General features: G+C 41.9%; 2 protein-coding genes and 1 pseudogene across 15 annotated transcripts in view; 1 reads left to right on the plus strand and 2 right to left on the minus strand.

The window, feature by feature from the left end:
* Window positions 1-11,529, plus strand: part of BTBD10 (BTB domain containing 10) — a 74,568-nt gene extending 63,039 nt beyond the window's left edge. For all 9 annotated transcript variants that reach the window (XM_055548583.1, XM_055548584.1, XM_055548582.1 and 6 more), the window contains 3 exons: window positions 4,356-4,553; window positions 6,945-7,055; window positions 10,420-11,529. In XM_055548583.1, the coding sequence (XP_055404558.1) occupies window positions 4,356-4,553; window positions 6,945-7,055; window positions 10,420-10,730 (620 nt within the window). In that variant the 3' untranslated portion in view covers window positions 10,731-11,529. The remainder of the gene's footprint in view (window positions 1-4,355; window positions 4,554-6,944; window positions 7,056-10,419) is intronic.
* Window positions 11,530-12,089: 560 nt separating this feature from the next.
* BMAL1 (basic helix-loop-helix ARNT like 1) overlaps window positions 12,090-26,766 on the minus strand; it is a 109,932-nt gene continuing 95,255 nt past the window's right edge. For all 6 annotated transcript variants that reach the window (XM_055548575.1, XM_055548570.1, XM_055548572.1 and 3 more), the window contains 7 exons: window positions 26,428-26,534; window positions 23,639-23,789; window positions 22,773-22,861; window positions 21,151-21,259; window positions 18,290-18,383; window positions 14,069-14,171; window positions 12,090-12,946 (listed from right to left, as the gene is read on the minus strand). In XM_055548575.1, coding sequence (XP_055404550.1) covers window positions 12,786-12,946; window positions 14,069-14,171; window positions 18,290-18,383; window positions 21,151-21,259; window positions 22,773-22,861; window positions 23,639-23,789; window positions 26,428-26,534 — 814 coding nt within the window. In that variant the 3' untranslated portion in view covers window positions 12,090-12,785. The remainder of the gene's footprint in view (window positions 12,947-14,068; window positions 14,172-18,289; window positions 18,384-21,150; window positions 21,260-22,772; window positions 22,862-23,638; window positions 23,790-26,427; window positions 26,535-26,766) is intronic.
* Window positions 13,035-13,122, minus strand: LOC129629387 (uncharacterized; annotated as a pseudogene).

A 26,766-nucleotide genomic window follows, 5' to 3' on the forward strand; every position in this document is an offset into this window, starting at 1 on the left:
ATTGCAGAGGAAAACTGAAGTAAATTTCAAGCAGAGGTTAACAATGAGAGCAAGTGTTGAAGCAGTTTGCCTGGTAAGTTCGAGAGCAGCAAAGAGGAGTTGGAGTAGAGTGAGTGAGGGTGTCAGTAGTGGGAAATGAGGTGGTGTGGGGCCTTTATCTTCTGACTTTACTGAGTGAAATAGGAAGCCATCAGAGGGCTTTAACAGAGAAGTGATATGATCTGTAAGGATGCCATGTTTTGCCATTTAATGGGCACACTGTTCACACAGAATTCACTTTAGAGTCATGCAGTGGTGTATTCCTGATCTGATGTGTATTTTAAAAGAATCACTCTTGGCTGTTGGGTTGGAGATGGACTGCAGGGGGAACTAAGGTAGATACAAAGAGGTAATTAGGAAACTTATCATAATTTAGGTAAGAGATGATGGTGGCTTAAATTAAGGTGGAAGCAATGTAAAATGATCAAATTCTGAATATATTGGATGGTAGAGGTGTAAGGATTTACTTGTTGATTTGAATATGAGGCTGAAAAGAGAGAATAGTACTTAAACTATCTAGAAGTGTGGAGTTAACCATTGATTGAAATGAGGGAAGACTTCATGGGGGGCAAATACTTAAAAGCTTGGCTTTGGACATAAGTTTGAAATACCTGTTAGACATTCAAGTGGAAATGCAGAGCAGGACATTGGGTATACGTGTCTAAAGAGAGAAATGTGGACTAGATAGTTATATGTGGGAATCATCAGAATCTAAAGTATTTTTCTTTAAATACTATCGATAGTATTTAAAGAAAAAACTTTTTTAAAAGTACTGTGGACACTGATCTATAACCTCCTTTTTCACATAACAGGCTTAAGGACCAGGTTGAGGATTTGGGACTTTTATTCTGAGATAGCACAAGCCATGAAAAGTTTAAACTAGAGATGTCTATTTGTATTTTGGGGGCTACTGTGGAGAAAATGAAGGCAAAAGCAGCTGGTGAGTTTTACAATGGGACAACTGTAAGGCTGGGTTCAGTGAGGATTGTCAAACAGAGTATCTACACGTGACCTCTTCATGAGGGTTGGGCTTCCTCAAGCCTGGAGACTGAATCAGAGAGGAAGCATCTGAAGAGCAAGCATTCCCAAGACCAAGGCAGAACCACAAGTCATGTACCCATTGCCTCTGCTGTGCTCCCCTTGTTACAAGCAAGTCAGTATAACCAGCCTAAATTGAAGGGGAGAGGAAATGGACTTCTCCTACTGGGAGGAAATATCAAACTCCCATTGTAGAAAAGTATATGGTGTGAGAAACTTTTTAGCTATCTTTGGAAAATGGCATCTTTCAGGGAAAGAAATAGCACAGCTCAAGATGTATTTAAGAGGTGGACTTAATAGGGCTTGAGGAATGGTTAAGAGATGAAAGAGGAATCAAATATTCATTTATTTTACAAATATTTAAGAGACTGTCATATGACTAATACTCTTCTGAGATGGTTCTGAGAACTTGAGTGCATGGTGATGCCATTTACTCATTTGAAAAACTGCAGAGAGAGAGACTGAAATGATTAAGTTCAATTGGAATATATTGAGTTTGAGATGCCTGTGAAAGGGCATCCTAGTGGAGATTTCAGGAGGCAGTTGAATATAATGCATCTGGAATATAGCGGGCAGAATTAGTAGAATAAATTTGAGAATTGTAAGCTTAAGGTGAGAGAAAATAAAGAACTTAGAACGTCCCTGCGAAATATCAATATATAATGGCCAGCTAAATATTTAGGAAATATTTAACCTAAATATTTAGAAAATATTTAGATAATTTCCTAAAGGAAATCAGTCCTGATTATTCATTGGAAGGACTGATGCTGAAGCTCCAATACTTTGGCCACCTGATGCGAAGAACTGACTCACTGGAAAAGACCCTGATGCTGGGAAAGATCGAAGGCAAGAGGTGAAGGGGATGACAGAGAAGGAGATGGTTGGATGGCATCACCGACTCGATGGACATGGGTTTGAGCAAGGTCTGGGAGTTGGTGATGGACAGGGAAGCCTGGTGTGCTGCAGTCCATGGGGTCACAAAGAGTTGGACAAGACTAAGCAACTGAACTGAATGGCCAGCTAGAGGAGAAAAAATTGAAAAAGGTGACCGAAGAACAGCAGCCAGAAAGGAGAAAGAAAACCAGGGATAATGATACCAAATCTTAGTGATGAGAGTGTTTATTAGAGAAATGCAAATCAAGCTATAATGACTTCACACTGGTCAGAATGGCCATCTTTAAAGTTTATAAATAATAAATGCTGGAGAGGCTATAGAGAAAAGGGGACCGACCCTCTTAACACTGTTGGTGGGAATGTAAATTGGTGTAAGTTAGTACGGAGAGCAGTATGGAGGTTCCTCAAAAAACTGAAAGTAGAGTTGCCATATGATCCAGCAATCCCACTCCAGGGCATATATCCAGACAAAACTGTAATTTGAAAAGATCCAGGTACCCCATGTTCATAGCAGCACTGTTTATGATAGCCAAGACATGGAAACAACCTAAATGTCTGTCAATAGACAAACAACGGATAAAGAAGATATGGTCTGTGTGTTCTTGTGTGTATATAAACACATAATGGAATATTAGCCATAAAAAGAATGAAATAATGCCATTTACAGCAACAAGGATGAACCTACAGATTATCATACTAAGTGAAGTAAGTAAGATAAAGACAAATACCATATTATATCACTTATTTGTAGAATCTAAAATAGGACAAAAACATACCTATGAAACAGAAGCAGAGTCAAGACAGAGAGAACAGACTTGTGGTTGTCACAGGGGAAGGGGATAGGGAAGGAAGGATTGGGAATTTGGGATTAAGCAGATACAAACTAATACACACACACACACATACATACATACATACATACATACATACATACATACATACATACAGGATAGATAAATAAAAAAGAACTACTGTATAGCACGGGCTTTCCCGGTGGCTCAGAGGTTAAAGCGTCTGCCTCCAATGCGGGAGACCCGGATTCGATCCCTGGGTCGGGAAGATCCCCTAGAGAAGGAAATGGTAACCCACTCCAGTATTCTTGCCTGGAGAATCCCATGGACGAAGAAGCCTGGTAGGCTACAGTCCACGGGGTCGTAAAGAGTCGGACACGACTGAGCAACTTCACTCACTCACTGTATAGCACAGGCAACTATGTTCAATATTCTGTGACATAATGGAAAAGAATATGAAAAACATTGTATGCATAACTAAATCATTTTGCTGTACAGCAGAAATTAGCATTGTAAGTCAGTAAAAATTTTTTTACTTCAGTAAAATTTTTTTTAAAAGATGTTCATTTTCTTTAACAATCCAGAGGTCATTTGGAGACTATATAAGAGAATGTATTTTTATGTATAAGAATTTACCTATAAAAGGAATTAAAAAAAAATCATAATGGAAATATGCAGCCTAGAGAGAGACATGGCTAAATAATAATAACATAGTTGATTATTTAATTGTTTATTATATTAACAGTTAGTAACATGTTGTAGAGAGGGGAAAAGCTCTGATTTGGGAAACTATAGATTTGAGTTTTAGTGTCTTCTCTCACTCTCCTGGTAGTTCCTGAGGTAATAGATCCTTAGATAAGAAATTGGACGTTGCCAATGAAATAGGAATAAAATAAAAATGATTAGGTTGGTGCAGGTGAGTTTGTGACTGTGTATTTGGGAAGTTAAAGTTGTTTGTTATGTCAGAAGAAGGGTCAGGTGAAGTGTATCTTTCATTCCTCTCAGTTCTAGGGTCACATAAGCTATGTGATTCCTGTGTGCTCAGTCATGTCTGACTCTTTGCGACCCCATGAACTGTAGCCCACCAGACTCCTCTGTCCATGGGATTTTCCAGGCAAGAATACTGGAGTGGGTTGCCATTTCCTTCTCCAGTGGGGACTATTTTATTTCATATGGATAATCTGCAAAAATATCCTTAGAATATACTTTAAAATATAACCGCATACATTGATTGAAGACAAAATGATGTAGTGAAAAATAACCTGGACTGCGAATAGAGTCACAGAGGGTGGATTTAATTCTGATTTTGAAAATTAGTTTTGTAACCTTAGGCAGATTGCTTCATGATGTGTAAAGTGAAGAGGTTTTTGTTGGATGACTTTAATTGGCCCTTCTTGCTATAACATTCCGCATTTCCATAAGAACTCTCTCTGAGAAAAGTTTTAGTGACTAAAGAATAACCCTTGTATTATCTACAGGGTCCTGAAGTAGATGCTGAACTAATGTGGTGTTTTGTTTATGTGTTTGTTATTTCTGCTCTTTTACTTATCAGTCACCCCTAAAGTGAAGTTACTTTTGTGGGTTTTATTTCAGGTGCCCTAATGCATGAGTTGTCAAATGATGGTGCCCGCAGACAGTTCGAATTTTACTTGGAAGAAATGATCCTGCCTCTCATGGTAGCCAGTGCCCAGAGCGGGGAGCGCGAGTGCCACATAGTGGTGCTCACGGACGACGATGTTGTTGATTGGGATGAAGAGTATCCACCGCAGATGGGAGAAGAGTATTCACAAAGTATGTGCTGTGGCGTATTTTCTCTCTCTTAAATCACCACAGATTTCCTCTTTATTGTTTATAATATTGATTAAAGGACAGTTTTTATAAAGAAAGTTTTCTGAACTCTTTCTTATACCAGGAGTGGACAAACTACAGCCTGTGGGCCAAATCCAGCCTTTTGCCTGTTTTTATAAATTAAGTTTCATGTATTGTCTATGGCTGCTTTCGCGCTACAATAGCTGAGATGAGTAGTTGGAATGAAGACCGCATGGCTAGCAAAGCCCAAAGTATTTACTGTATGGCCCTTTACAGAAAAAATGTATTCACCCATATCATGCATAGAAATGGTTTGCTCTTTGTTGCATATCCAGACCTTAGTTGGTTTTTTTTTTTTGGCATTTAGAAGCATCCAAGAGAAATAGATCCTGGAATAGTAGATAATGGAAAATAAAACTGTTTCTTATAGAGATGAATTTTTATTTGTATATAAAATGAGAAGCTTCAACTCACTGATTACAAAGATGACTTTAAGTTCTAAGACATTCCTTTTTTAATGTCACATGCGTTCTTGGAGAATACATGACCCTTCTGAAAGCTTTGTGGAACTTTAGGTATTTTTGGTCAAAACAGCACATCTTGAGCAGCAGTGACTTTTTTCTTACTGTACTTCTAAACTTCTAATTAAAACCTTTGTTTTTTTTTTTTTTTTCTGTTAGAAAGTGTATCTCATATTGATTTTGTTTGTTTGAATGTTTGTTTTTGGTGAGCCCAATATAGTATTTTTGAACAGTTCCATAGATTGAGAAAAAATTACTGGTAAAAGAATGATTCGAGAACAGGATTTATATGGAGTATTAGAATCCTTTAAGCTCTGGTTTTTCCATTTTATTTACCCTTTCCTAAAAATAAACCAGACTTCCAAGTGGTATGCTTCTTTAATTTTAATTCTAAAGATTTTCAGATGATTATTTCAACACAGAGTATGGTAGTAGTTTTCAGAATTTACATTTGAGACGTTTCCTTTGCATGATAACACTTGAATGAGTACTGTGATTCTTTTGTGGACAGTTGCAGTAATAAAATGTTGCTGTTTCCTCATTCCTAGGCTTTTTGCTGACCATGGTTTTCTATAATATGTGGAATAAAAAGTTGAGCTTTAGTTTTCAGAAAGTTTGACTTCAAGAGAGGAGGGTCAACCATAGAGCACAGAAATGACACTATAGTGATAGAGGAATAATATTAGACCTGGCTTTTCCTTTTTAGTTATTGAGCTTTTCATTTCAGTGTTTTTTGTTTTTTTTTTGTTGTTGTTGTTGTTTCTTTTCTTGAACTTTGAAGTTTAAAAGGACTGGAAACATTTTTATTTAATTTGTCTAAATACATTTCATTTTATGCCAAGATGTTCCAACCTAAAGAAGATAACATTTGAGGAGACAAGAGATAGCCTATCTCTTCAGGCTGATTTTCCTAAGAGTGACATACACCACCCATTCTGAAATGTCAAAAAATCTTTATCTTAAAATATCAGTAATCTTAAGGATGTAGTAATAATCACAACTTTTACCCCATGAATAGCTTCTGTATACGTTTTTTCCTTTTATTGGCTCTTAAACCAGCATGTTTGGTTTGTGAGTTTGTTTTTCTTTTTTTGAAAAAACCTTTGCAGTTCACCTTTTAAGGGAGATAACTCCACCTGAAAGAGAGAAGGCGAGGAAGGTCCATCAGTCTAACTCCCTGAAGTGCCCAGCACATTTGGAAGACTCAACATGTTGTCAGTGGAGTGTCTGTCCTTTGCAAAACCAGTTTGCTCTAAACAGACTAACCTAGGCAGAACATGCTCGAATCTGCCATTTTTAACATCAGTATTAAATGGGGCTGTTCGCCTGAATGGAAAACAATTTGTGGGGAGGGTCTTTGCCTTTTGGGGGAATTATTAATAGTTGCTCAATCCATGAAATGTAAGATGTATCCATTTTGTACTTTCTGACAAGGCAGTTTTTTCCCCTCCAGATGAGGCCTTGTAGGTATCCTAGCAAAGTCTTTTACTTTGCCTGCTTGATAATGATGTGATACTGATACCTTTTTTTGATTCTCTTTATTTGAAGAAATTGGGGCAGACCCCATTCCAGTGTCTGTGTATGATATATCTTTCAGAAGGAGAGTCTTCCTATGGATTGGGTTACCTGATTGGTTATTAAAGCTTTTCTTGTTTCATCTTATGTAGACATTTGCTTCTATATTAACTGTACTGAATTGTCCTGTCATGTTGGCTAGTCATCTTTGGCATCACTGCATCCATTATTTGGGCTTTTAGGGTTGTCAGGCCCCTTTGATGATCAAGATAAATAACCTTGAGTCATCTCTAAGTACTTTGATTTTAATAAAATATTTTTGTCTCTTTGTTTCCAGTTATTTATAGCACAAAATTATATAGATTTTTCAAGTACATTGAAAACAGAGATGTTGCCAAATCAGTTTTGAAGGAGAGGGGTCTTAAGAAGATTAGACTGGGAATAGAAGGTAAGACATTTTCACTTTTTTTATTTATTAATTATCTTTTGGAACCAGCAAGGTTTAAAAGCTGGATCCCATTGAGATTATATTTTGAATATTTTGAGAAAATTTCAGACAAATGATTACAGAATGCTCATGCAGTAAACACATAAATAACAAAAGTCAGCTTTCTTTATCTGAGAAGAGAAATAGAAGGCCCTTAAAAATTAGTATTTATTCTATAAGATTCTCTAGCAATATAGAGATATGAATTTGTCTTTTCTGCCATCACTCTACTTAATGCATTTTTTACCAAGCCCATGTAGTGTGTTTGGCACACGTGTGTATACTCCCGTAAGAGATGACAGGACTCTTTGCCTGATAGTAATTGTGATCATAGCCCAACAGAACTAAAATCTAGTACTTTTTTGAAAATTCATGTAAAAACTGGTGGTGGTGGTTTAGCCACTAATTTTCCAAGATTTTATCTGGAAAATCCTATGGTCAGAGGAGCCCGGCGGGCTACAGTCCATGGGTTGCAAGGGTTGGACACGACTTAGCAACTAAACAACCAGCACCACTCTTTTTACATGAATTTTCAGAAAGTATTAGATTTTAGTTCTGTTGGGCTGTGATCACAATTACTATATGTCTTAAGGTGTCTTAAGGTATGATAATAGCTTATTTTCAAATTGAATTGAATGTCCATGTACTTCATCTTACTTAAATGCAAACTTTTTAGACTGCTTTTTACCTTGTGATTTAAATGAACTTTTACAGATGCTACTCTCAGATCCTTCTTTTATTTTAAAGTGCCCTTACTAAAAACAAAATATCTTCCTTGGCCTAGAGTAATGAGTAAAGGTTCTGGAGCCAGATTGCTTGAGTTCAAAGCCTATGATTTAATAGCTGTATGACCTTGGACAAGGCACTTTACTTCTTTTTGCCTTTGTTTTCTCATCTAAAATGAGAGTATTAATACATACATTATAGGGTCACTGTGAGTGTAGAATGAGTTAATCCATGAAGAACACTTTAAATAGGGCCTAGCACATAGTACTTTCTGTGTCTGTGATGGTGATTACAAAGATTACGGTATTCAGATCAGTGATCAGATGAGCTGTTGGAGATGAAGATGAGGGACTCCTGAGACATACAGGGAAGAATTACCAGAAATGAGGTCTTTGCAGGAAGGGGAGGGGTGGAAATTTGGGGTTTAAAAAGAGGGCACATTAGCTTCACCAGTCTATGTCCTCTTCTGTCATTTTGCAAACAGTGAGTTTTAGCTGCTTGGTTTCAAAGTTAAAGAGACTGTAACTGGAGGGGGAATTACTTTAGCAGGCCCCTAGCAGGTATTTGAACTGATAACAAGTGGGTTGGAACTGTGTTTAAAAAAGCCTGATACACTGTGCTAAGGAGTATGGACCTTCCCCTTTAAGCATGAGGAAACCATTGGTAGTTCTAAAGCAAAGATGTAATATTATTATTATACTTGTGTTAAGAAAAAAAAAAAAAGATTCAGTGTGGAGAAGAGATTGGAATACAATGAGATGGGAATTTAAGGACGTTCTAATAGTCCTGGAGCAATCAGGGACAAGGGAATAGAGAAAGGGAAACCTTTCTGACCTCTAGAGCTGCCCTTCAGATGGTAATTGGAAGTATGAAACGAAGAAGACATTCTATAGGTCTTTAGAAGATGTTTAGTCCTGCTTGCCCCTGTGCCTCCCTCACCTCAACCACACACCCACACCCACACCCACACACACACACCCACACCCACACACACACACACACACTCTCCACACATGGCTAAATATACTAGCTGCCAGTGATGCCTGCATAACAAACTCCTATGCAGGAATCCTTAATTGAACCCTGACTGTGTGAGGCCTATGTGGATTTTTTTTCTGATTTTAACAGTGGCCCATAGGCCAAATCCAACCCACTACATATTTTTTATAAATCAAGTTTTCTTGTAACATAGACATACTCATTAATTTATGCATTGTCTGTGGCTGATTTCATTTTATTATGGCATAGTTGAATAGGTGTGATAAAGACCATATGGCCCACACACCTGTCTAGCCCTTTACAGACCATGTTTTCCAGTACTTGGTCTAAACTAGCAATTCATGCTAGTAGGAAAGAGAAGGAACTTGTGATAGCATCTAAGGAAAGTATATCTTTAGACAAACTGCCGTATTGGTAAATGACTGAAATGTTCCTAAGACTGGGATGGTTGTTACCAGTTGTTACTCTTCAGTGACTATGATCTAAGAGAAGGAAGATGTATAATTACTGGGAAAGCTGTGTCTACTGAAAAAAAAGTGTTGCACAACTTGGAAGTTCAGAATTATGTTTTATTTAGTGGCCTTACTTTCAATTGTAGCCTTGGATATAGCCTCTCAGATAGCCCTGAGAAACTGTTCCAAGGAGGTAAGGGAGGAGCTGGCATATGTAGGAGTTTTAACTGGGAGAAGAGAAAACAATGATCAAAAGATTACTGCTAATCACAAAAAGCAGACATCTCAAGTATTGATTTTAGTGCCTCTCTACCTTTGGGGAAATGCAGAAGTCTGGGCTTGTTGAAATTATTCCTTTGATACACATCTTAACTATCTAGGGCTATTTTTCCACCCTGAATTCCCCTCAGGGGCACCCTTGGGTCGGGGGTGGGCTGCAGGGGCAGATGACTTGATGGCCACCACATTTCTATTTACTGAAATGGCAGGCAACTTTTTTTTCTGGTCCATGCTACTTTGGAATTGCCAGTCTGAATGAACTTGATTGTTCATAGTAGTAACATTTAAATGATATAGAGGTTAAAATATTGGCTTTGTTGACCTAGACACAGAAATACCTGGAATCAGTGAAGCTGGAGATCGCTACAGCTTCTTGCCACTTAAACAGTAAAAAGGAAAGAAAAAACCCAAAATGATGTAAAGATGAGATTTAGGTTTAAAGAAAGTAGAAGGCTTATATGGCAGTAAATTGCAGGCCCTGAGGCCAAATAATTGTGGGGGAAGGGATCAGGGATATCAAGGGTGCACAACCAGAGCCCATGATACACTGGATTACTTCCCATTGTGTTAGGGACCCAGCCCCACCATGCTCTCTGAAAGTTTTTCTGGTGGTTGGTGGGAGGTTTTGTGAATTATATCAGTAGGATTTCAATTTCTTGCTGTTGAACTAATGACCAAAGAGAATATTGGTTTCCTTCTTTATTTTAATCTATGTTTTGTTCAAGAACTAGAGTAACCCTCTTTAGGTTAAATTGAATGAGGAATGTGGGGACCTGTGTGTGTGTGTGTGTGTGTGCGCGCGCGCGCGCATGCACGTGCGCATAGGTGTGTGTATGCACATCCTGTTTTTAAAAACTTCTCTCCTTCAGGTTATCCTACCTACAAAGAAAAAGTAAAGAAAAGGCCTGGGGGCCGCCCCGAAGTGATTTACAACTATGTCCAAAGACCCTTTATTCGAATGTCTTGGGAGAAGGAAGAAGGAAAGAGCCGGCACGTAGACTTTCAGTGTGTTAAGAGTAAATCTATCACCAACCTTGCCGCCGCTGCCGCAGACATTCCCCAGGACCAGCTGGTAGTCATGCATCCGACTCCGCAAGTGGATGAGCTGGATATTCTACCCATCCATCCCCCTTCTGGCAACAATGACCTCGATCCTGACGCACAGAATCCAATGCTGTGACGGTGATGTTTCTTGAAACCATAGCATGCTACTCTTCACAGTGACGCTGTACTCTCCTCATCCTGCACTGCAAGGCCACGCTCTTCATTGCGAGATGCACAGAACGATGTTTAGGATATTGCAGTGTAGGCTTTTTTTAAAGACCAAAGGTAGCTGAATGGTTTTTTAAATGAGTACAACTCTAGCATCTTGAGGTTCCAGTTATATAAATGTATTTGTTTACCAGTAGGTTTGTGAAATGGGTTCTTTGTATGGGGGACAGTCCTTTTTCACACATCTAGATCTTTCCAGAAGTGGTGGAAATTGGCAGCTGGGGTACTTTGTCTAGATTGATATTCATCACACCCCAGATAAAATGTAGAACATTATATAGTTGCACTTTATAAATGGTGGTTAAGTGGAACTGTTCAAGCCATTTTTATAGTTGTGATGCACAATATAATTTAAGTAAGTGCTTCTATCAAAGTATTCCTTCAGTAAAATGTATATAGTTTGCTGCCCATGATGAGCAAAAAATGAGTATCACTGGGCTTATTTGAATGATGAGGATGAGATTCAACCATATCTTATCAGTTATCTCAGTGCCGTTTTCATCCTTTTCAAGTGTCACATGCAGGGAGTGTGAACATCAGAGGTGGGTTATTATCCGGTCTGCCTTACCCTTAATCTGTTCACAGATATTTATTTACTAATGATTTTTTTGAAAGTTATGGGATAGGAAAATGAAGTGTTGCTCTTCATTTACTAAATGATTGTAAACTCGTTTTTCATCAAAATAAAATTCCATTGTTTTAATGTTTCTGATCTTTATAACCATCTTGACCAGATTTTCAGTCTTGTATTTTGCAGATTTCCTGTTTTATTGGTGTCAGTATAATTAGAAACCAGGAAGTAGCTCAAGGAACTCCCGTTTGATATATGTGTGATGAGGCACTTATATTCTCCACTAACTATAAAATATACTATAAATCCAAAACATCATTAGAGCTGAAAAGGGAATATTTTCTAGTACAACCGGATACGAAGATAAAGTACTTTTACTAGGTTCTATAGTAACCTTAAGTTTCAGAGCCAAATTCTGATACTAGTTCAGTGCTTTCTTCATTATACTATGCTGTTCTGCCAAGCAAATTGTTCATGCATGTTTTTGTTTTGTTTCTTAATATTTTGTGACTCAGTTCAAGAAGAAATCAGAAGTATTTAGATGCTTTCAGTCTGGGTTCACTTAATGTCTGAAGCCATACAACTGGTAATAGAGAGGAGTTGTATTAGAGGAGCCAGTTTGTTCTGTCTAATCTTGAGTTTGTAATTTCAGAGGACTTGAAGTTTGTGTTTAAGCAGTAATATCGTTGTTCTCACAGAAACTAAAATTACAGTACAGCTAAACAAGTGACACAGGAAAATTATGTATGTCCTAGAATTTTTATGAAAACCAGAAAGGCACTGTAAATGTTTTTGGTGTGGATTGTCCATAAACACCCACCATGGAAAATCAATGATCTAGCCCTATAGCATTTTTTCCTTAATTATTTGAAATGTGAACAATATTTATAGAACAAGGGAAACATTTATTAAAAATATTTAACTAATACATTATACTTTAACCCATATTTATAGTAAAGGATTCTTACAAGGAAGAATAAACGGTTTTATGATACAATTAGTATAAGAAATATCCACATGGGGAACTTCTTTGTAGTGTAAAAACACCATACATCTGAAATGACCATTTGCATATAAAAGCTACCAATGATGCTTCTGTGCACAATGATTAAAAAATTCAACACAAACAGAATCCAAAATATACAATTAATGCAAGCTATCCACAGCTAGCCCAATAATCAATGATGAGGAAACACTGGAGCAGGCTTTAGTTCCACTTTTTCTGAAGTTACACATAGTTAATATTGACTTGTATCAATGGCTCTGAGATGGCTTTTATGAAGACAGTACATAAAAGCTGTTCTCTCCTTATCCAGTAAGCTTCACAGACTGTATAACTCCATCAGTAATGCACTTTGATACTGTAGCTGTCGCCAAAGCAACATATAGTGTTTACAGCGGCCATGGCAAGTCGCTAAAGTCAACAGGGCCACCAAGCCCAGCATCTGCTTCCAAGAGGCTCATTATGACAGCCATTGCTGCTTCATCATTACTGGGACTACTTGAGCCTTGATCGTTGTCTATCATGTCTATGCCTATGTGAGGGTTTTCACCTGTGGGAGGAGATAAAGACTGGTGAGTGATTCTTTTAGTAAGCGGGTAACTTTAGTAAGCAGTTCCTAAGTACATTTTTTTTTTTTTTTTAATATGGAACGCTTCACGAATTTGCGTGTCATCCTTGCGCAGGGGCCATGCTAATCTTCTCTGTATCGTTCCAATTTTTTTTTTTTTTTTTTTTTTTTTAGTATATGTGCTGCCGAAGCAAGCACCTAAGTACATTTTTAATAAGAAAGTTAAACTTAACAGTAGGGCAAGAAGGTTGCTTTGCCTTTTTTTTTTTTTTTTTTTTTTTAATATTTGTGTTTTTCAGCTGGAAGACCCAACTTTTTAAGAAGGAACTACTTAAATTCAATAAAGATTAAAAGTATGAGTTGACCTCATTTTACTATTCTGATATAACTAGTTATAAGGAGGGAATTATAGAAAGAAACCATGCAGGAGACCCCGGTTCGATTCCTGGGTCAGGAAGATCCGCTGCAGAAGGGATAGGCTGCCCACTCCAGTATTCCTGGGCTTCCCTTGTGACTGAGCGGGTAAAGAATCCCTGCCTGCAATGCAGGAGACCTGAGTTCGATCCCTGGGTTGGGAAGATCCCCTGGAGAAGAAAAAGGCTACCCACTCCAGTATTCTGGCCTAGAGAATTCCATGGACTGTATAGTCCATGGGGCAGCAAAGAGTCGGACACAACTGAGCGACTTTCAGAGATTAGAGGAAAAAGATCTAGAAAGAGAAGTAGAGAAAAAGATGGGTAGTGTGGGAGAAGCAAATTCTTCATTGCTTAGTGACTTTCAATACCCTCTGAAATGCTTTTTGATCACCCTTTTAGGTTCTGTCTGAACCTCCATGAGCTCTCCCTCTGAAGAGATTATGTTCCACACATTGGGAGAAAGCCTGTGTCCAGGCTGCCAGAAACCCCTCTTGAATTCCAGAGACACCCCCACCAGCACCCAACCATTAAACTTAACTTTGAAGTAAAGATTTAAATAAATTTTAAACCTTTACTTTGTTCTTAACAAGTTTACCTAGAACTGATTTGTACATTCAGTTCTTAAAACTGACATCATGCCAGATGTTTTTTGCAAGCTCACTGCAATAGAAATAATAATGCTACTTACCAAGAATAGAAGAGCTATCAGAATATGGATAACCTGGGTTCTCCTGAGCCTGCCCTGGTAGTAGGCCACTGGAAGGAATGTCTGGAGTCCCTCCATTTAAAATCTACAAACAAAAGTGAAGTTTTCATGTCATCAACAGTTTCAATCGGTATTTTATGCAGTGTCACCAAGAAAATGAATTGTGTTGAAAAGAGGAAGGTGAGGAGAAAAAGTTTCAGGTGGCTTCGGTTTCTTATTGGATGATTTCATACCAGAGACTATTAGGAATGGTCACAGTAAGGAGAAAACCTCTCCCCCAAACTAGTATTCTCTTTACTCGAGTCAGCCCACACAAGCAATTTAAAGGCTGAATAAAATCCCTAGAGCACTCATTACCTTGGATCATGCTGTTGACATGTTTCTCTAAGGCCAAGGACTAAATCTCAATGAACTCAGGTGGGCAGGGCCCCTCCCCTGTTAGGGAGTAAGATTCCTTACAGCAACAGATGCTGCTGAAGAATCGGTAGGAAAGGGTTGTTACACGGGGAAGAGACACAGCTTGAGGAGTCACAAATGAACAACAACACACGAGAAGTAGATCATCATTAGTTGCCCCACAGGGGCCAACATTAGTAACCAGTGATTTAAGCTCTGAGAGAGGCTACTGAGAAATACTGAATATTATTACCACTCCTCAGTAGAAGAACTCTGTCTTCCCTCAACTGTCTACCCTCTTCACCCTCCCATGACCGAATCTCACAGAAAAGCACCTCTGAGAGGTATCTGGATGTGGGTGAGGAAACTGGTAGCAGCTAGATTTCAGGAGAAGCAGTGATTTCAGGCCTTGCCAGTAGATGGCATTACAACTTATCTCCACAGTTCAACTTTCTGAAAAAGTGCTGAAGAACTTTACACTCTAAAAATGATTAAGGACTCCAAAGAACTTTTGTTTATATAGGCTATATTTATCAGTATTACTATATCTGAAGGTAAAACCACTAAAAGTATAATAAACTTATTACACATGAACATGAATAGCATTTTAATGAAAAAACGATTTTCCAAAATAAAAGTTGCAAGTATCATTTCATATATATATACACACACACACACACATATTTTGCAAGTTGAATGTCTAGCTTAACAGAATTTAATTGGATTCTCACTTGCTTCTCCATTCAATCTGTTTAGATATGCTGTCTGAAGTACATATCTGAAGAAAATCTGACCTCTCATAAACAGGCAGTTGGAAAAGGGAGGTACTTTAATGGCCTTTTCAAATAACCATGGTATTCTTCTTTGATATTACATCAGAACTCAGCAGGTGGAGGTTTCTTAAAAGATAAGGCACAATGTGGAATCTGAAACCATATCAATGAAATTTTGGTACTCTGTAAAAATCCATTGGTGTATATTGGTATTTAGGATGGATCTTTTTTACCTTCACACGATTCTGAAATATCTTATATTGGTCATTTGGAAAATACTGGTTTACTGAGTTATGCAGATCTTCCAAATGTTGACACACTTCATTGTATAACGTTAAAACATCACCACTGTTAATATTATCTGTGATCAGAAATATCTTAAGTTTTGGCAAGCAGTCGAGCTCAATGCAGTAGATACAAGTTTTCCCCCAAATTCTAACTTTTGCTTGAAAACTAAAATGTTATCACTTGTCAGTTGTTTTTCCTGGAAGTTGCAGGTTCACTCATTTTCAAGAAAATGTATGCTAAATACCCAAGTCTGAAAAACCATAGTTTGCAATAGTAAAAATGGTGTCCTATGAAAAAAGTGATTGGTTCAGTTTAAAACTTAAACCGTCGCACAAGTACTTTTTCTTGAGACAACCATCATACTTGGTGTGCAGCATAAGTGCTTTAAGCACACGTCTCATTCTGTAACTATTAAAAAGATTTACTCAAGGATTTTATAAAATTATTTTACTGCTTTATTAAGGACATTCTTAAATGAAACTGGCTTTTAAATTTATTGTTTTTTTATTGTGGGTATATGGTGGTGAAATACAGTGACTGTCCATACAGTTTGGTGCCACAGGCCTGATTTTTTGCAAAAGCACCAGCAGTTTTATCCAACATTGCTTTTGCACTGTCAGTTCACATAACAGCACAATCAGAAAAAACTTTTAGCATTGTTATGAAAATTCTTTTGACCACACAGATCCCTGAAAAGATTCCCCCCTCCCTTAACCCCCACCAGAAGACCACAAATGATGTTTAGGGAACTTTGGCCTTATCTGACCCTGCCTTGGTGCCTCTGGATGTCCAGAATCTCCTGGAATCTGAGGCTTGCTAACCTTACCCCTTTTAACTTGACCCTAATTAAGCCAACTGGCAGACCAAATGTCTCATTTTTGGACCTGCCCAGTTTGAAAGTGACTGGGAAATGTTGGAAGCCCGGGGCCACCTTTAGTCTCGTGGCTTTGGTACATAGTTAACGCTGTCTTTTAAAACTCTGTCTTGTTTAGATGCCCTTCTTATAAGTTCTGCTGCTGCTGACTCAGAATATATTCAGAATTTCTTCTCAGATCCATTTTTGTAAGTCCAAAGAAAAAGAAACATTTTCCGTAAATGCCTCAAAAATACTTGCGCTCTGTGATGTACATACAGTATACTTTCAGATCTCTGGCAGTTGTTGGTATGAAAAGAATCAGAAGTCAAGAGACCTGAATTTGGTTTGGGGCCATACTTATTAAATTCTGGGCTAGTCATATACCATTTGGTAGCCTGGATTTTTCCACCTATGAGGTTGTGAGGATAAAATAAGAGATTGTATATGAAAGTTCTCTGAGTAATATTTAAGCACTGAAGTGATGACCTTCCAAAATAGAATAGTGGGATTCTTGGTAATACCAGAAAGTCAAGTGCCTAAAAGTTGAATTAAGACCCAGAGAAAAGGATACCTCACTAAGATGGTAGATCCAGTATGGAAGAAGGACCTAGCAATGTAACAAAACACGGCTAAGAGCTCACCTATGAGCAGTGGCGGGGGCTGTGCCCAGCCCAGACTTCATCTGTGGATGCAATACTCAAGTCATTACCAACCAGGCACTTCCACGTATATTCTCTCATAACAGGACTTAATGTGCAAAAATGCTGGCTGCCCTAGCCTATTATTAGCCTCATTATAGAGAAATCAAGGGCTTAAAAAATTATATAAGGGCACACACCAGTGCATGGCAAAGGTAGGCTTCAAACCCAGGTCTCTCTTCCAAATGTGCTCTTCCCCATTAATGGCTTTCAAACCTTCTTCCAAATAAAAATTTTTATGGAAGACTCACACATCATAAAACAGAAATAAAGCTACCCTGGTAGAAGCAGGAGTCCTGACCTTATCTTTCTCATCAGCTGGCCCCCTTCCAAGCCCCACCCTACCTGGCAGCACCACAGCTCCTGGTAACCTGAGCCTCTGAGAAGCCAAGTTTTGAAAACCCATGCCCTGCTTTTGATACAATTTGTGCCTTAGGAGTCCAATCTGGGTAAATTCTTTGTGTCTATGTTTTGGGAGATAGGGGAAGGAAGACTTTGTGTCTCAAGATGCTGGCCTCTGGGTTATCCTAACCTATGTTAACATCAGACACTATAAATAGATTTATGATTTACAATTAACATTGGCCTAGGCTCACAAACTCTCAGCTCCAAAAATGAAAACAGATTGTTGGTTTCTAAGACTATTTATAATGTAGTCTTCTGGTCAGTTCTTCCTTAGGGCTGGCAACAGATGAACTACTTGTACTTAATGCTGTCCCATCAGAGAAAACCAGGCAGATCCCTAAGTATCCTGCAGCTGCACAGGCATGACTTGCCCTCCAAAGCACCACTGGCAGCACTGTTTCCAGGGCCTGCACTAGACACTTTCTCCCTTGAAGACTCCTGGCAGAGAACTAGGTAGTTTGACATACCCGCGAATCCTTCCTTCATGGGAGCTCTTGAATTCTTCCTTCCATGCAATGGACTAGCAGCTCTCCAATCCTTACAACGATCTCTTTCTGCCTGCCTCTGCTCACATGTGATAAACCCTCTAAGGATGTACGCAAGCCTCCCTGGTCCACTGGTGGGTTTTGTGCCTCACCTAACACAGATGCATTTACTTCAAGAAGGAAAAAAGGGTCCTACTTGTTTTAGCAACCACTATTACATACTCCCATTTCCAGTATTTCACAACTTGGGCAAGAGCTCTCTACATGAAGAAGGGCCTTAGTCTAAGAGTCGTCAGCCCTACCTTCTTGCCTCCTGGAGAAGAGGCATCAGGGGGAGGTGTACTTGTGATGTTCAATGGGCTGGAGCCACAGCTGGAAGGCGATGACCCTCTTATCCTGTCAGAGAAAAGAGGAGTTAGTTACATTGCCTTTCCTTTTTTTTCAGTGCAGTGTGTGTGTGTGTTGTTGAGGGATGGAGGTGAGAAGATCTAGAATAGGGATTGGCAAGCCTTCAGTAAAGGATAGGAGAGTAATTATTTTAGGCTCTGTAGGCTATATGGCCTCTGTCACAACTACTGAACTCTGCCACTATAGCTGGGGAAAAAAAACCAAGACCATATGCAAATGAATGGGTGTAGCTGTGTTCCAATAAAACTTTATTTATGGGTGATAAGCTGGATTTATCCCATCAGCACCTGATCTAGAAAATCCTGGAGGCAAGCTTCTCACTGACAAAGCCCTTGGATTAAGGTCTGGATTTCAGGTTTGTGGATTTCAAGTAGGTGGCCAATTTCCTCACAGCCAGATCTCAGAGTGGATTGGCAGAACTTTAGAAGTCCAACCTCTATCTCTGATAGATGAACTAGACTCCACAGCAAATGATTTATCCTCTAACCCACAAATACTGCTTAGCTAGTGAAGACTCAGGAGGTGGAGGGTGCTGGGGCAGCTCAGCCACGCCTAGAAACTAGTCTTACACTCACAGTCGTCATGGTCTAAGGAACAGGTGATGAAAAACAGGTTCAAGCCCTTCTCAGCTAGCTTATTTCTCAGCATAGTAGGTTTACAGAGGGAAAGCCTTAGAACTATAAATCCACATAAACTCGTGTCAAGCTGAAGAACCTCAGGAAGGGAGACCAGGACCTGGCACCACAGCTAGAGTCTAAGGGAGACCTGAAAGCAGCTGTGTGACTACCAGGCTCTTGGCACCTGCATGGATGGATGAATGCAGATGCTGGGTGACCCTGGGATCCCTCCACTGCCCAGGAGACTCTGGGCTCTTGGTTGTACTGCCTAGTTCTGTAATTGCTGAGTAAACAAGATCTCTCTCTCTCTCTCTCCCCTGGACCATAAGCTCCTCAAAGGCAGGATACAACTATATACCAGGTATTCTTCACTCACACAGATGACTACTAATTGCGTATTGAAAAAATTATTGAATGTTTCCTACTTTTCCCTACCTACATCTGTGGAACCACTATTGCCCCAGTTTCCTTATCTTGGAATTGCCTTTTCATCATTACTTATTTCATCTTCAATATCTAGTCCTTAAATTACTGACTTCTCTTTTGGGCACAATTATCACTCTAGAGTGGGCCTCATTTTGAGTCATTAAGCATGCTCACCTTCATCTCTTCCTATTCCAATCCAACTTTGAGGCTTACTAACACACATTGCTCATCACTCTACAATGCTCAGGGTCTTCACATTTTCTTCCAGTTTCAACTTCTCAGCATCATTTCTTGGAATTCTTAGCAATCTCCCATCACAACTCTGTGGTTCTTTCCTACAAAGAAGCTGCCCAGGCATGTGGCCTGCCTTTTTTTTTTTTTTCATCCTGAATATGCCACTCACATGCCCACTCGAGTACATGGCTGTCTTTTCTAGAAGGAACGCACACCTTCATCACAAAACTCAGCTAAAGCCAAGTTCAAACCCTTCCTCGTTTGCTTCTACCCAAGGAATCTTCGTTTTTGCTTTTATCATGAAGAAAATAGGCTTCGCAAAGATTCAAGGGCTGTTTTATACTATTCTTGGGTGGTTTCAAGCAAAGCACTGGGTATGCACACAGTGGATGATCAGCACCACATTATCACTGCACACCACCCCACCCACCTCTCCTTCCTGAAACAGACTGAAGCAGCCACATCTGTCCTTCCTGAAGGGCTGGAACAGAACTGTGCTACCCACTAGATAAGAGCCCCTCTGCGGCCAATTAGAAAACAAGGCCAGCTTCCAGTTCTCCTCAGAGAATCAATCCAGTGGCAGCAGGGATCCTCTGATTATGTCCCATTAAGTTTGCATTCCCAAGGACCTGGTTTCCACCCTCTCCATTCTCTAAATTCAAATGGACTTATAATTACTGCTTCCCACTCAATGACTGCTCTTAAAGACTTAGATTTAATTAACAATTTTTGAGCACTCACCACATGTCAGTTTCTGTCGCTACATGACACCACATGTCAGTTCTAGGAACTTTCCTGAGTTCTCTCACAGTCCTAGAGCAATCTGGGGGAGACAGATAATTGCCTTCCTTTTATGGTTTAAGTCAACAGAGTCCAAGAATTTGAGTGACTCTCCTAAACAGAGGCCCAGGACTCAAACTCAGGTAAACTACTTGAGGGTCTCCTCTTTCATATGGAAAAGGAGGCCCACCCACACAAATTTCTATTACCAGCTGATTAGCTTGGCCTCTATTACTAATCCTAGGCAGCTTTTTGACTGGAAGTGTCAGGCCCAGATCACGGCAGTTCACGGCTCTGCTTCTGCAGCTCTGTGATGTTAGTGCTCATCTATCTGCTGGGAAGCTCCTTGGGGCGTACACAAAGTAATAAAGTTGAGCTTCCCAGAGTTCCCTTTAGCTCTGACCTGTTTGGGTTTAGCTTCTTTATTTAAAGGCACTACTTCGTAATCCTGACACTACTGACATTTTGGACTGAAAATTCTCTCAGGGGTCAGAGGCTGGGAGGGCTGTCCTGCGTCCTGTAGAATGTTTAGCAAGCAGCATCCCTGTCCTCTCTCCCCTGGATGTTTAGCAGCAACCTCCCACTCAGGTGTGACAACCAAAAACCGTCTCCGGACATCAACAAATCATCCCCGGTGGGGGGCAAAATGCTGCAGCATGGAGGACACTGGTTTAAGGGAACAGCTAGGTGTTACTTGCCTGTGGATTTCCATGATTTCCTCAGCAATCATTCGACCTATTTTTCCTGCCCCAGCCCTGGTTCCCCCTGGAATCCCTGGAACAGTGGGGTGGGTCCTCTTCGGGCCACCTACAACAGAGGAATCTGAGAGTGGGAAAGGGGCAAACCGAGGGAGAAGACCCTATTGCGTGTTGAATTAAAACCAGTTCTTCCCATGATCCACTTGAAGTTCAACCTTAGGGTTATGCCCGAAGGACATTAGAGCCATGGCTTTTCAGGAAAGGGCATTCCAGCAGGAAAAAGCTCACGTTTCCTTCCAGGATCAGACATGTTGATATATAGCCTCTACTTACTCATGCACGCCACATACATTTACTGAACACCACTGTGCTGCAGGCCAGGGGCACAGAGATTAAGTCGGCATCCCTGCCCTCAAGGAGCTCACAGTCTAAGGGGGAGACATGTAAGACAGACAAGGGCTGGAGCACACTGTGATACGTTTGACAGGGGGGCACCAGGCATTCGGGGGGGCCAGGTGCAATTCCCTGGAAGAGATTAACTGAGCTGAGTCTTGTGAGAGGAGCACGAATCAGGGTGGCAGAGAGGAAAGGAAGCGAAAGCATTCCAGGCACAGCCACCAGTGTGCACAAGAGCCCTGAAGAGGGCACAGCTTGGGAGGCGACGCCAAGAAACTCAGTACGATGATGATGGAGTGAGCGAGCGATGAAACGGAGAAGCAGGTACCAGTCAGACCAGGAAGGGTCCTGGACGCCACCCTAACAGATCTGAGCCGTACCCACGGGGGATAACCAAAGGACTGACTCAGATGGGGGTTACTGAGAAGTTCACTGCTGCACAGGAGCGAACTGTAGTGGAGGACGGGGGCGCAGAGTGGGGAGCATGAGACTAGGGCTGGGAAATTACCTGCAATAATCCAGGCAACAGATGGGGGAGGCAGTGATGGGGAGGTTTAAAGATAGAAGGGGCAGGATTTCGTGTTTCCATATAATGGGAGAGAGGCAGGAGTCATGGTTTCTGGCTTAACCAACCAGGTTGGGGGTAGGGGGCTGCTGTTGTGCTGAAAACCAACGTGGACATGCTGAGTTATAGGTGCCTCCTGTGGGACTCCAGGAGGCAGCTGGAGGAACAGACCTGGAGGGACCGGATGTAGGATTCATCGATGAAGAGAGGGGGACTGAAGCCATGCAAGCAGGCCCAGGAAGGAGTCAGGTGCACGGGGCGGCGGCCAAGGCCGGGCTGGGGGAGGGGGCCCGGCACAGCTCACACCGCGGTGCTGGCAGACACCCTCCTCCCACCTCAGGAGCCAGTGGCTGTGACCGAAGAGCCCTTCACATCACAGCTGCTGGGCAACACAGTGGAGGAAAGCACACGCAGCAAGGAGCTGGCCGTTTCATGGGCTTCCAGCGTTCAGGCAGCCTCAGTAAAGGCAAAACCAAGTTCCCAGCATTTCAAGCTCAACAGAGAAAGTGAGATGACAGCGTCCTTAGTGATCACTCCCGCGAGGCCCCCCCCTTGTTCCACAGAACATGGTGGCCAGGGACCCCAAACACTGGGGGCAAGGGGTGGTAGCCACAAGCAGCTCCTCCAGGCAAGCCCCAGCGCCCCGGTGGCACATAGTTACCTTCTCCAGAGGGCAGCATGCTGTCCATGCTGTGGGGGGACGCTGTGAGCTGCGGGAAGCTGGGGTCCCCGCCTTCCAGGACGTTGGCTCTGTGAACATCCCAGCAACAAGGAAACGTGAGTCAGGCCCGCCCAGAACTGTGCACCTTTCACCTTGGCCAAGGTGTCCGGTGTCCACTCTGGACCTGGACAGGCCAGAAAACGAAGTGTCTGAATGGCTCAGTGGGTCTCCTCACTGTCAGAGGACACGGCAGACAGCGTCCGGGGCTCTGGCCTTCCTAGCACATGCAGGGTGCGGTCCAGCGGGGGTGGTGATGCAGCAGCCACCGCCGCTGCCACGAGGCTCCTCTCCAGGCGGCCGGCAGGGCACCGACCCCAGCCCCTCAGTCAGCTCTACCTACGGGTGGGGGTTGCACATCACCAGGAAGGAGATGTGGGGAGCAGGCGGCAGAGGGGGGCCTTCCCTTCCCTGCTCGCCCAGCAGGTGGCAGCCTTTGAGGCAGCATTCCGCAGCGCTGAGTGCTCAGGCCACCAGCCTGGGGGCACAGATCCCCATCCCTCCTCCGCCAAGGCCCGTATGGGCTGGTGAGCCTTTGAACTCAAAGGCTGGCTGCTTTGTCGGGAAGGAAAGGCTGCTGTCTCCAAGAGCCTTCCTGGCAGCCGGGGGCTTGAGAGTTCTGAGTACTGAAGCGTGTCCTTTGTTAGCCACCTTCTGGCTTCTGCCAGTCCTGAGGCTTCACAGGGTATTAGCAGGATGACAGTAAAGGATGGGATACTGGCTGTTGCCTGTACCCCCTTTCCCAGGTAAGGGCCCCAAGGCATTCCTCCTTGAAGCAAGGGAGCTTCTGAAATAGGAAAGACACTTACAAAACAACGGTGTTCGTGGAGACAATGTATTCCACTTCCTTGGTCCAAGGGTTCATGAAACTGAACCACCGACTCCGTAGTGTGATGAAAGAACCATCTTTGATTTTAAACTTGTAGCAATTAGTGGTAATCTTTTCTCTTGTCTGTAAAACTGAAAATATAAAGAAACCATGAACATTATTGTTTCCTCAGAACAATGTATTAAACTAACCAAATCCTAAATGCGCTCAGGCTTCAAGGCCATCCCCTCTTTAATAAGCCATGGGAGGTGGCACCTCAGAGAAGAGGGTGTTTCTGAGAACCTGATTTCTGAGCCTTTCAATTTGGTTGTGAACCTGTCACTATTCTTCAGAGAGTATGAAATGAAGGAAATAACAGTGCATTCTAGACATCTAAGTGGATTCATCTATGAAGTGAATGCCACACAAGAAGGCTCAGTCCACAGGGACCACGTAATCTCCCCATCACAAAGCCTGAGGACATCCGGATTCAGGCAGCATCTCACCCACAGAAACCTCATTCTTTCATGTAACAAACATGTAGCAAGTATGCTTCATGTGCCAAGTACTGGAGATAAAAGAGGAGACAGGATATGACTTGCACCCTCAGGAGAGGAATGAGGGACAGCTACGCAGAGGCGATCAGAGCCTTCAGGGGTGAACACAAGTTTGCCAAAAGGAAGGAGAGAAGAACCCAGTGCTTACCCGAGGAGTGGCAGGGCCTGGGGTGGGGGTGGGAACAGTGAGATGTCAATGTGTCTGGAAGACAAGGCCTCTGCAGACAGGGATCGGGTCGGGAGGTGAAGCTGGGGAGGTGGCTCAGGGCCGGGACATGGAGGGTCTTGAGCATCTGTCAAAGGTGACTGGGCAGGGGGTTTTGAGCACAGATGTGATTGGCAGGCTCAGTCTGTCAGAGCATAAGCAGGACAGCAATGGAAGATGGATTGGCGGGTCAGAGGCAAGTCCATCACAATTATCAGGTGGGTACCAGGGCTGCATCAGGGGCTTGGCAGAAAGGGGCCTCTTTGGAGATGCAAGGCTGAGATGAATGAACAGTTCTGATGGAGGAAAGAGTAAAGAAGGGAGTCAATGTTGGCTACTGTCTCAGGAAGCTATGTATGTGGCTGCGCCATTAACCAAGAGGAAAATGCAGGAGGCAGTGCAGGGATTTGTAGAAAATTAGATCCGCTTGGGCCACACTACATCTTTACATAGTCCAGGGAAACCCTCTGAACCAGAGATTGCCGGGGTCCAGCCCCAGCTGATCTAGGGTATTTGAAGGAGAGACGGCTAGGCGACTTATTCAAATGTTAATTAGATATAATAAAGAGGAATAGAATGAGGATAGCTCAGTAGGAAAATTTAGTGGAGAAAAGAAGCTGAGTGGCTTGGTTTACGCGGAAAATCAATATAACCCGTGACACCAGGTTAGCTCTGACCATGGAGGCCGCAGGCGCCCTCTCGAATAGCGGAAGGTGCCCCACCTTAGACACCTTTTCGAGTGGGTCTTAGAAGCCCAGGCAAATAAATGGTCGCAGAGGACATCCACGCTCCAGATGGACACTCAGCTAGAAGTTAAAGGGAAGAATGACATGGGGAGACCAAGCGTTGGTGAGCAAGGCCCCTAGCTTTATTTTCAACAGGGGCTTTTATACCCTAAGTTACACATAGAGGACAATAGGGGATGCAAAATCAGCAGTCTTTGATGTTTATCAAAAACCAGGGTTTCTTTCCTGCAGATTTATCGTATACAAATGGTTTAGGTGATTTACATCATCTTTTGGCCAGAGGCCTATTAACATTTTATGACTCTTGACAAGGACTTATCAACAAAGACTTATTTTCTCTAAGAGTAATTATTCTAAGGTTTGGCGCCATCTTCCGAAGATAAGATTACGTTCCTATAGGGTGGATGTGTAATGGGTTTACAAAGGAAAGAATTTACTACCTTAAGGGTCTAAAGTTACTAACACCAGGCCACTACTTATTTTTTCTACATACCAACTATATTAATTAATGTACATTCAAGGATACAATTCAGGGGATGTGAAAACTTGGCAACAAACATTGGCTCATCAATGAAATCTTTTACTAGTTTTATTCTGACAGTTTCTAATTCTCTGAGAGGCTCTAAGCTATTTGAATATCTTAAGCTTCCCGTGCCTCTGGAGGCTGGGAGACTGTAAACAATCGTATGCATAGCTGTAGGTGTCCGGGTAAACTTGTCAGGCGAGTTAGAGAGCCATCTGAGGGGTTTGGATTTAAACACTCTTAATTGCCCAGGAACTTTATTAATTGGAGCTGTAAGTTAATTCTTTGACAGAGAGAGTGAGATGGTGGTGGGGGACAGCCCCCAGTAAAGTCAGAGGTGAGAGCACAAAGCAATAAAGTAGGCAGACTCTGGTTTTTTGGGGGGTAGATGCTCGAGAATATCCGGGGGCACTCCCGAGGCTCGATCCCGCCTTTGCGTATGTCGAGCCCCCTTCCTCATGACCTTTGTCACGAGTGGAATGTCTCTCGCCGGCTCCCGGCAAGAGATGCCTTCCAGAAATTTCCCTGGCCAGCATAGAGATCTGCTAGGCAGTCGGGGTGGGGGGTTATCTGGAAGGGGGTAGATGGGGCTGGGGGAAGGAGCAGCATCCCCTCCTCCCAGACACTCTGGCCTGTAGGTCCCTGGGCTGGCTGACTCCCACCTCACGGGGGCAGATTTCTCTGCAAGGGTCCATGGACATGTCTAGAAGGAGAGGGACACTTGAAACTTCAGACCTGGCATACAGCCCAGCAGCTTACCTTGCCTATGACATTCTGCGAGATGTCCTATGTCGTCTTGGTGGAAATACTCATAACACGACGTGCCTAGAAGTTCTTGTGGTAAATATGCCAAAATAGCTGTTGCCCTAAAAGGGAAAAAAAAAATTTTTTTTTTTTTAAAGAAAATAACATTCAGATAATTAACAGATCTCTGCAGTGGATGACTCCCGCTACAGCCAATGAAAACAAGGTCAAAGCTGGGTGGGTTCAGAGGGCTTATTACATGGGTTTTGTTCTTTCTCATGAAGCTGACTTTAATCGGGGTTATAAAAACAGAGAGAGAAAAAGACTTTCAAAGGGGCTGTTAGCTCAAGACAT

Source organism: Bubalus kerabau, chromosome 15 (genome assembly GCF_029407905.1).
Source record: "Bubalus kerabau isolate K-KA32 ecotype Philippines breed swamp buffalo chromosome 15, PCC_UOA_SB_1v2, whole genome shotgun sequence".
Lineage (NCBI taxonomy): Eukaryota > Metazoa > Chordata > Mammalia > Artiodactyla > Bovidae > Bubalus > Bubalus kerabau.